The sequence below is a fragment of the Mustelus asterias genome, chromosome 25 (genome assembly GCF_964213995.1).
Source record: "Mustelus asterias chromosome 25, sMusAst1.hap1.1, whole genome shotgun sequence".
NCBI lineage: Eukaryota > Metazoa > Chordata > Chondrichthyes > Carcharhiniformes > Triakidae > Mustelus > Mustelus asterias.
The window spans coordinates 19,417,327-19,428,588 of NC_135825.1; the positions used below are offsets into that span (position 1 = coordinate 19,417,327).

The following is an 11,262-nucleotide window of genomic DNA, read 5'->3' on the forward strand; positions in this document are numbered from 1 at the left end:
AAGAGTTTGGATCTTGTTCACACGGCACAAGCAGTTTCCATCGAGAAGGGCTGTCAAGTGTCATTGTTATTATTTAAATAAAGGGGAATATAAATATTTTACATTTTTGCCGCATTTTTATTCCAATGTGATGTGACATGGGGTCTTAGACATTACTTGAAATCTTCAGGTGGGAAGATTTATTAGTGTCATAAGTAGGCACTAGTCTGCACCGACTACAATCCCACCCAGACTCTACCCCAACTTAGTTACCCTGCTAATCCTTCTAACCTATCACATCCCAGGACACTAAGGTTCAATTTCGCATGCCCAATCAACCTAACCCGCACATCTTTGGACTGTGGGAGGAAACCGGAGCACCCGGAGGAAACCCACGCAAACACGGGGAGGATGTGCAAACTCCACACAGACAATGACCCAAGCAGAGAATCGAACCTAGGTCCCTAGAGTTGTGAGACAGCAGTGCTAACCACTGTACCGCCGTTACTGTTACTGAAAATCCCCTAGTCGCCACACTCTGGCCCCTTTTCGGGTACACTGAGGAAGAATTTAGCATGGCCAATGCACCTAAACCATATGTCTTTTGGACTGTGGGAGGAAATTGGAGCACCCGGAGGAAATACACGCAGACATGGGGAGAATGTGCAAACTCCACACAGACAGTGACCCAAGCCGGGTATCGAACCCAGGCCCCTGGTGCTGTGAGGCAGCAGTGTGCCGCTGTGCTTCCCCCCCCCCCCCCCCGCCCCCCATTAGGGAGAGGTGTTGGAAAATTAATCACTCTCGATCAAATATTAAAATGTTAAAAAAGATAATGAGAAAAGGCCATTCAGCCCTCCAATCCTATTCCCTTCACAAAATGTGGGCAATTTTCCCCATTGACTGCCCCCATTCACTCAAATATCCTGAGAGATGGAATTGATTTTCACCAGAAAATCCTTAAAAGAGGAGATGTGGTAGAGGTGTTTAAAATTGAGGAATTTAGATAGAGTGAGTGAAGAGTAAGTGTTTCCAGTGATTGAAGGGTCAGAGGGCACAGATTTAAGGTGATTGGCAAAAGAAGCAGAAGTGACAGAGGGAGAAACCTTGTTACGCAGTGAGTACATGGTTAGGGTTTGGAATGCACTGCCTGATAGAATGGTTGAATGGACTCAATAGAAGCCATGTGAGGAAAGAGCAGAGGAGTAGGGCTGACCGGCATTCAATTCCAGCCTCAGGTCACTGTCTGTGTGGAGTTTGCACGTTCTCCCCATGTCTGTGTGGGTTTCCTCCGGATGCTCCGGTTTCCTCCCACAGTCCAAAGATGTGCGGGTTAGGTTGATTGGCCAAGCTAAATTGACCCTAGTGTCAGGGGGATTAGCAGGGTGAATAGTGGGGTTATGGGAATGGGGCCTGGGTGGGATTGAGGTCGGTGCAGACTTGATGGGCTGAATGGCCTCCTTCTGCACTGTAGGATTCTATGATTCTATGAACTGTAATTATATTTTGGTTTGTACGTCTAAAAACATTGCTACATATCTTGTAGGCTGTATATTCAATGGCAACTTTCCCCTTTCCACAAGTGGTTGAACTGAGAAAGAAGTACAGTCCTACGCCTCTCCAGACAAAGGTCGCTGCCTCAAGGTATTTTCCCTTACATGACTAAAACGTAGAAAATGTTTCACGTCAAACTCTTCCAATGTAACAATTTGATATGACTCTTTGTTTGTTCCCTTACAGCTGCCACTTGAAGGAAACTCAATGCATGAAAAAGGTATCAAATGAGGCTGATGGAACCTGTTCTGCAGTGGGCTACCCCCGGGCACGTAATGCATCAAACTGTCGGAAAACAGGTAATAGTGTTCAGCTCAGTTACTGCTGTGGCCATAGTGGAAAGGGGCTGAGGAGGACAAGAAAACAGGAGTGAAGGGGCAGAATGTCAGAACCAAAGAATACAGGCACAAAACCCCAGCTACTGTTTTCGATTTTGCCAATGTGTTGCTAGCCATTACTTGTGTATCTCTTCAAGTGATTTGGCAATTAAATATTATAAAATGGGGATCTTCCACCTTAGATGTGTTACTTTTAACATGATTCCATGTTTTTGAAAGTCCATCTTTAGGATTGTCTTGCTACTATATTTAATAGCGCCCTCAGCAATGTAGAGTTAACCAAGTCTGCTTCTGCTCCCCTTTACTTTTACTATTGGATTATTTCCAAGTATGAGGTGATCCAGTTGCTGGAATTTTACTGCCTTGCCCGCCACAGGAATCGGAGTGGGCGTGGGGCGGACAGTGGGAAGGTCCATTGACCTCGGGCGGGATTTTATGGTTTTGGTACAAGTGAGGCCTTAAAATCCCGTCCATGGTGTTGTTGCTCATGGGTAGTTCAAAGTCCGAGCAGCTCTGTGTATCTATGTCTAACCGGGCTTGTCCTTTTAACACTTCTCAGCTATTTTCTACGGGACATGGTTTAAATAATTACAGTTTGAAGTTAATTTGAGGCTAGTTGCTTTTGTTGAGCAATGTTGGTAAATATTAACATAGTATCACAGAATTGTGCAGAAGGTGGCGATTCGGCCCATTGTGTTTGCAATGGCTCTCCGAATGAGCATTATGACTTAGTTCCACTCTTCTCCCTTTTTCCCATACCCCTACACATTGTTTCTATTCAGGTAATCACCGAATGCCCTCTTGAATGCTTCAATTGTACCTGCTTCCAGCACACTTCCAGGCAGCGCATTCCAGACCCGAACCAGTTGTTGTGTGAAAAAGTTTTTCTCATGTCACGTTTGTTACTTTTGCAGATCACTTTAAATCTGCGCTCTCTCATTCTTGATCCTTTTACGAGCAAGAACAGTTTCTCTCTATCCAGCCCTCTCACGATTTTGAACATCTCTATCTAATCTCCTCTTAGCCTTTTTTTTATTGGTACCTTTCGGTACTTTATTTCTAATCAAAAAAGCCAATTCAAACTCAGTCCAATCATGGACCCCACATGAGGGACAAACCAGATCCAAGCTGACAAGTCTTTGCATCCCATCTTGGGCTCGATCAAACAAGATCCAAGCTGACGGGATGAGGCATTGCACCCCCTCCCGGGCTTGATCTAACGCTTCATTTTAACCAAAAGGCCGAGATGGCTTTGAAAAATTGCATCAGGTAAAGCCTCGGTTTAATCTCATTGGTGATCCTTTACTCTACCCTAACTTAGGCAAACCACGATCGCAGGCATCAGCACACCCCCCCCCCCCCCCCCAGTGCAATGGGCTAGCCCCGTCCCCTACCTGATCATGGTTTCACCCAGCCTTCTTCTCTCTGAGGAGAACAGTCCAAATCTATCCTCATCATCCACTTGTAACATCTGCTTGTGAACATCATTATCAGCAAATAAATGGATTCTTTCTTTTTTAAGACTGTGATTGATTCTCTTTGTGCTAACCAAATGAAACCAAAATTTACAAGTGTGACAAAGTTTGACACTCCCGAATGTGGTACATTTGAGGTGTGACGGACGTGCATTACATACAAACTTCTGACCTACAGATAATGATAGGCCCAATTCAGCATATAATCCTGAAGATTCAGTAAGACACTGTCCGCTCAATGAAAAAACACAGAGCAATTATTTGTGTGTGTTTTGTCTTTCGCCAGCTCAACACGAAAAGGGAGAAGGCAACTGTAAAGTGACAAAGATTGTTCAAGCCACAGCTGGTGAGAATGTGTTGCATCAAATGGCATTAAACAACACCGACCAAATGACAACACATACACCAACAATGAAGCAACAGTACTCAAAAATGACCAAGAGACAGCAACAAAACCAGTGTCTGACTCCCAGACATGGTAATGTATTTATATACCTATCAATCATCTGTACTTCTAAAATATTATTGCAAAAGTATAATTTTGGTTACAATAAGCTATATCATAGAATCCCTACAGTGCAGAAGAGGCTATTCAGCCCATTGAGTCTGCCAACTCTCTGGCAGTGTATCTTAACCAGGCCCGCTTCCCCCACCCTATCCCTGTGACTGCATAATTTACCATGGCTAATCCATCTAACCTAGATATCTTTGGACACAAAGGGACAATTTAGCTTGGCCTATCCACCTAACCTACACATCTTGGACTATGGAAGGAAACCAGAGCAGAAATGGGGAGAACGTGCAAACTTCACACAATCACCCAAGTCCGGAATTGAACCTGGGTCCCAGGAGCTGTGAAGCAGCAGTGCTAACCACTGTGCCACCGTGCCACCCATATGACATGATCAGTGACAGTGAAGGAACGACAATATAATTGCAAGTCAGGATGGTGTGTGACTTGGAGGGGAACTTGCAGGTGGTGGTGTTTCCATGCATCTGCTGCCCTTGTCCTTCCACGTGGTAGAGGCCACTGACTTGGAAGGTGCTGCCAAAGGAGCCTTGGTGAGTTCCTGGAGTGCATTTTGTACATGGTACGCACTGCTGCCACTGCTGTGGAGGGGGTGAATGTTTAAGGTGGTGGATGGGGTGCCAGTCAAACGGACAAGTGGACAGGTTTTCCGGAACCAGGAGTTGAGTTACTCTCCACAGAACTCCTCAGACCTGCTCTTGTAACATTTATATGACTGGTCCAGTTCAGATTTCTGCTGAATTGTAACCCCCACAATGTGGGGGGGGGGGTTCAGTGATGATAATGCCATTGGAAGTCAGGAGAGATGGTTAGATTCTCTCTTGCTGGAAATGATCATTGCCTGATGTGAATATTACTTGCCACTATCAGCCCAAGCCTGAATATTGTCCTGAACTTGCTGCATATAGACACGGACTGCTTCAGTGTCTGAGGAGTTGCAAACAGTGCTAAACATTTTGCTATCATCTGTAAACATCCCCACTTTGGCCTTATGATGAAGGAAAGGTCATGATGAAACAGCTGAAGATGGGTATTATCCTGAGGAGCTCCTGCAACTGAGATGATTGACAGCCAACGATCACAACCATCATCCTTTGCGCGAGACATGACTCTAACCAGAGAGGAGTTTCCTCCGATTCCCACCAACACCAGTTTTGTTAGGGCTCCTTTATGCCACACTTGGTCAAATGCAGCCTTGATGTAGAAGGCAGTCACTCTCACCTCACCTCTGCAGTTCAGCTCTATGTCCATGTCTGGATCAAGGCCTTGATGAGGTCAGGAGCTGAGTGGACCCTGACAAAACCCAAACTGAGCATCAGTGAGCAGCATCAGCAATAATGAAGGTAACAACTATCTGGCAATAAAGAGGGCCAATGAAATAAGGCAGCTGGCCATGCCAGACGACGGATCTGTCTCAAATCTGGGAAACAGATGGAGAGAGGTTTTTTGGCTTATGCATGCTGTCCAAAGCACTTTGGAGTGAAGGGGGTAACGTAGCAGGATTTAGTATTTAAATTGATCTGCCAAATGTGCTACTACAACATAAATGAAGGTGGTGCAGAAATCAGATCGGATGTTTGTGGTTTCAAACTGGGAAGTTGCTCAGAGGGGTATTTCCAAACACTCAGCCAACGAACTAGCTTCAAGGAGCAATAGTTGGTTAAGTTTCTGGAGTCTGACAGAGAGAGGACATGTGCCCTTTTCTTCTTGCTCTGCCACTTTTCGTTCAGCTCATGTCCAATCCTTGTTGCCCCTTGTGATGCCTTGCCTTTATATTGTGGCTTGTTGTCTTCTTGTCCCCTGGAGCTTTTCCATTTTTATTCATGTTCGCAGAGTGCTCGATGGGGTATATTTGTGTGGTGGGGGGAAAAAAGGAAAAGGGGGGGTTCTTTTATTTGTGGGGTATGTGGGGGGGAAGGAGAAATCTGAGGAGGTAAAGAGGGGGCCTGAGGGAGGGGGGCTTGTGTACTGCATTGGGTAGAATCCCGAAATATTCTATAAATGCCTAGAGCAGTAGTGGTTAACAAGGGAGATGTTCAGGCCTTTGGCGACCAGGGAGGTTCTCCTGTGTGAGAGAGTGCTGGGCATTGAGAGGGTGATGAGTGAGTACTTCTCTTTTGGGTTTCCCTCAGGTGTATAAGACTGTGGGGGGCCCAGAGAGAGTGCATAGGGAGCAGTTGTTTCTCTTAGTTGGGGGTCTGACCCGGGAGGGCATAGTGTTAGGAGAAAGGTCAGTCGATTCAGAAGGGATTTGAGAAAAGACCTTTTTTTATTCAGAGGATGGTGGCTATCTGGAATGCACTGCTTGGGGAGGTAAATGGGGCCTAAAGTCTTACCACTTTTCAGGTTATATTTGGGTGAGCCTTTGAGCTCTCTTAATATTCCCTGTTCTGGAACCCTGTAGGAAAATGGGGTTAACCCATCTTCAGTGATAGTTGTTGGAGCAGATTCGGTGTGCCAAAGGGCCTTGCCTCCAATGTATGTCTCTATGGTTCTATGACTGTAGGTGATTAGATTGGGGTGGTGTGGTTGGCCTCTTCCCTGTGGGTTTCCGCCCCACTCCTGTTCCCGTTTCCTCTGTGTGCTTTCTTCATGGGGTGAATGTTTCCAAAGTCTCCGGACATTTGATCCGGTGGATTCTGACTTGGTTTAGATGTAGGGGGTAGAGGGTGATGGATTGAGGCTACGTCAGGTATGTGGTGGGGGGTGGCGGGGGGAGCTGGAAAAAGGTGGGGGGGGTGGGGGGCGTTGGTAGATGCGCCAGGGGGAAGGGGTTAGTGGATATATGGGTTTTGCTGTATTTTTAGGTGGTTGGGGAGGGGTGTTTGTTGAGGTGGTGCGTGTTAGGGGGAGGGGGCTGTTACATTGGGGACTTACGTTGTGTTCCCCAAGGTTGGGTGGATGTCAAGGTGGTGGTTCCATGGAAAGGAGTTTTTTTTTTGGAGCTGGGGAGGTTTTGTGTACATGCTGCTGAGTAAGTCGCTGTATTGGGGGGGCTTTTACTAGGAGGTAGTAGTGGGTTGCTGGGGGTGAGGTTAGCGGGGTGGAGGGGGGGGGGGGGGGGAGTACCTGGGGGTTCCTTGACAGGGGCATTGATGGGTGGGTTTGAGGTTTGTTTTTTATAGGGTGGGAGACTTTTCTGTGGGTTTGGGGCGTTGTTTCGAGTTTATGTGGTGTTCTTGGGTGTTATTCGAGGAGAGGAGTTGTATGTCTGGGTTGGTTATTTTGTTTTCTGAGAGTTGGGGCGAGGTCCCTCCATCTGTAGAGGTTGGACAGGGGTTTGCATTCCGGATGTGGAACCGGTTTGGACATTGTCTGTGGATCAACCACATTACACTCACACAGTTCACAGTGTCTGTGCCTGTTCCCTGAAATCACAACCATCAGTCCCTGTTCAATAATCACGTGTCCCTCGCATCTGATTCGTGTAGAGTTCCGTGAAATGCTAATAACTTTCTCTTGTATGATTGTAAATTGTAATTTTTGTGGAGAATTTTATACCATGGATTTTTTTTAAATGTCATTAGAGTTGCAACTTTTGGCATATTTTGATATCCGAAAGGAAGTTGAGGCTTGATTTTGCTGCATTGTTTTGTTTTATAATTGTGCCTACCTTAACCCCAACAACACCTGCTCCCCCTCACTCCCTGCTCCCCCCACTCCCTGTGATTGGCCATGCTAAATTGTCCCTTAGTGTCAGGGGGATTAGCAGGGTAAATACATGGGGTTACGGGGATAGGGCCTGGGTGGGATTATAGTTGATACAGACTCGATGGGCTGAATGGCCTCCTTCTGCGCTGTAAAGATTCTATGATTCTATGAATAATGTAGAATATACAGTACAGACGTAAGCTATTTAGCCCTTCTGGTCCATGTTGATAATGCCTCCTGCCACTTCTCTGTGTCATCACTAGGTCCAAACCAACTATTCCTTTGCACTGTCATGGATTATTTGTAACCAGTCTAGAAAGAATATGAACTTAAAAGTCAAATTTTAAATTGACACTGAAAGAGTACTGAGTAATATTTTAAATTTTTTTTTTTGCAGGGAGCAATGATTCTTTTTCTCCGGGGACACCGCTTCGTTTGAAAAGGTCTAAAGTCATAAATCGTTTCCTTGGAGGCAAAAAGCTAAAGAACAGCAGCAAAAGCAACCGAGTGCACCACACCCCAAGTCCCAGGACCCCTCAGCCCACACACAAAGAGCAGAAAAATAAGATAACTGTCCCTTGGTGCTCTCAAAAGCGGGTCCCCCGGAAAGGTCTGACCAGGAATTTGAAAGTTAAATCAGGCTGCAGTGATACGGTCGGCCTACTGGAAGACCTGACTGATGGCAGCAAAGTGGAAAATGCCAAAGTTGACGACTCCGTCCAGGTTGTAATGGAAGAGAGCAGGAAAAGTTCTCAAGTACGTTGTGAAATTGAAACAAAATACAACGAACATTTGGCCATCCAGCTGTACGAAAAAGAAGTTGATAATTTGGCAGGGGTTGAACATTTATTCAAGACGCTTCAAATAGGTGAACCAAACCATCCTTCAATGGCGGCGGAATCCAGCAACAAGCCAGGGGTCTACGACTGCTCTGCAGAATTGAGAGAAGATCAGCTCAAAGCAAAGAATTTCGCAGCTCAGTCTGATAAGAAGGCAAATCCTCTAAACAATATTCTGCTTGTGCATCTCTCTGGAAAGTCTCTCGGAACACAAAATGTAGGTTTACGTGGATCATGCAGCAACATTCCGATATCTCCATTCAATAAATGATTAAGAAAAGAAATGCTACTGACTTGGTGAGGAGGGGGTAATGGGAAGGGGATAAATTCAACTTACTTCACAGTGGCCAACAAGCCAAATACTAAGCGTGAAGCATTGGTGACTGTTAATTTGCACATATGGTTTGGCGCAAGTTGAATATTTTCGCCACAAACCACTGGATTTTAGTGATTACTTTCAGAAATTCCACGTGCCAGAAATATCATTTACTTTGCAATGAAACCATTTTACAGAGCATTAACTAGTGTGCTGTTTGGGAACCTCTGGGGGCTAGAGTCTCTCCGTGCTGGGATTCTTTACGAATTGAACATCATATAATTGCCAAATTATCATATAAGCATGTCTGATAGCGACAACAAAATGATTCTTCATTCACAGAATCATATAGTGCAGAAAGAGGCCATTCAGCCCATCGAGTCTGCACTGACCACAATCCCACCCAGGCCCTATCCCCATAGCCCCGTACATTTATCCTAGCTAGTTCCCCTGACACTAAGTGGCAATTTAGCATGGCCAATCCATCTAATCCGCACAACTTTGGACTCTGGTAGGAAACCGCAGCGTCCGGAGGAAACCCATGCAGACAGGGGCAGAACATGCAAACAGTGACCAAAGCCGAGAATCGAATCAGAGTCCCTGGCGCTGTGAGGCAGCAATGCTAACCACTGTGCCAAAATTGATTTAACGATTAACATAAGACCATTAATACTTATTTTGAACTGAAGACAACTTCATCAATTAGTTATAATGTAAAGATCAATCGATCAATGTTAAAGTAATGTTTTGTTTCAAATGCTCACCGCTTTAAAAAGAAAATGTGAAAGCATTTAACTTTTTACATAGTCAGATAAGAAATCCAGAAATGGATAGTGGAACCATTATAATGCTGTTAACATAAAAGACTTGACTTACATGTACTAAATTCCTATAGCGCACTGTTTAATCCATGTAATAAAATAGTGCAGAGAGGAATTTAGCACAGGCATGGTAGACTTTCATAATGGAACATTGCTGGCTGCAAAATGGGCTAATGCTTTCCTCAGTTTAAATGACGTACACATAGAAAATAAAAATCTGCCAGACTTAATCAATAACTTGCTCATCGTGTTTTGATCATTCTTTTAGTAACAGATGCACCATCTACTTCATCATTTGTTGCTCGTCATTTTTAAAGCTGGCCTGATAATTAGAGGCTGAAATTCCTCTTTTAATGAAAAGCCTGAAAAATACTTATTTGTTTCTATATTTAGCATCCCGTTAATGAAATCACAGGAACACACAGTTTTGAAGCTTGTCTTTATATATTAGTGAGTAATCATTACAGCAAAGTAAGAAGTCTCACAACAGCGCCTTCATCAGATAACTCACCTGATGATGGAGCAGCGCTCCAAAAGCTCGTGATTCCAAATAAACCTGTTGGACTTTAACCTGATGTTGTGAGACTTCTTACTGTGCCCACCCTAGTCCAACGTCGGCATCTCCACATCATTACAGCAAAAAGCAGCCTGTTTTTTTTCCTGTTTTCAATTTTATTTATTCATTTATTAGTGTCACAAGGATGCTTACATTAACACTGCAATGAAGTTACTGTGAAAATTCCCTAGTTGCCACACTCCAGCGCCTGTTCGGGTATACTAAGGGAGAATTTAGCATGGCCAATACACCTTACCAGCACGTTTTTCAGACTGTGGGAGCAAACCAGAGCACCCGGAGGAAACCCATGCAGACATGGGAAGAAAGTGCAGACTCCACACAGTCACCCGAGACCGGAATTGAACCTGGGTTCCTGGCGCTGTGAGGCAGCCATGCTAACCACTGTGCCACCATGCCACTCCCAATTAAAAGAAAATGTTACCCCCAAGCTCTAGGCATCACCAACAGTGAATAAATATCAACTATGTTTATTTTAGCCTTGCCTATTATCATTATTCACAGGTAGATAGTTGAATGCAGATCAAATCCTATACCTCTCAATTCAAATTGTTTAATTTGGATTATTTGATTATTGAAATTTGCTGGTAAATTCTTACATTGCTGTGTTCAAATGTTTGGAAAATTCAGAAATCTTTGCACAAAAAAAAGCATCTTTAATTATCAGGCAAAAACTATATTACTAACTTCCATGAACATATCCAAAAGTCTCTTAAACGACCCTTAAAACACAACCAAAGATATTAAGATCCGAGCAGCAGCAACTTCAGAGACAACGCAACTACAGCAATTTTGGCCTTCCAGCAGTAGGAAAGGCGCAGGCAAACAGCAAACAGCTTTGCAGGCGTCAAGCGAGGGAAGGACAGCAGCTGACTCTGGGCAAGGCAAGACAGGCAGAAAGGCAGCTTGGCAAAGCAACGTAATAGACTAGACCTCAGTACTGGTTTCCTCCATAGCCAGCTCTCTGGAGTCTCAGCACGTGCACTTAAGGACGATTAACAATCCCCAATTTTCAGAGGCCTTGTAAGATCTTGCCTGAGACTGAATTTGATTGAGAAATAAAATAACTTGCAACAAATTGGCACAGTGGTTAGCACTGCTGCCTCACAGCGTCAGGAGCCCAGGTTCAATTCTGGTCTCGGGTCACTGGCTGCATGGAGTTTGTACATTCTCCCCATGTCTGCGT

General features: G+C 44.7%; 1 protein-coding gene across 1 annotated transcript in view; it reads left to right on the forward strand.

The window, feature by feature from the left end:
* LOC144479253 (TBC1 domain family member 30-like) overlaps positions 1 to 9,910 on the forward strand; it is a 95,596-nt gene extending 85,686 nt beyond the window's left edge. Inside the window, exons 9-12 of the mRNA XM_078197924.1 lie at positions 1,526 to 1,623; positions 1,720 to 1,832; positions 3,633 to 3,824; positions 7,924 to 9,910. Coding sequence (XP_078054050.1) covers positions 1,526 to 1,623; positions 1,720 to 1,832; positions 3,633 to 3,824; positions 7,924 to 8,636 — 1,116 coding nt within the window. The 3' untranslated portion in view covers positions 8,637 to 9,910. The remainder of the gene's footprint in view (positions 1 to 1,525; positions 1,624 to 1,719; positions 1,833 to 3,632; positions 3,825 to 7,923) is intronic.
* The last annotated feature ends 1,352 nt before the right edge of the window (positions 9,911 to 11,262 follow it).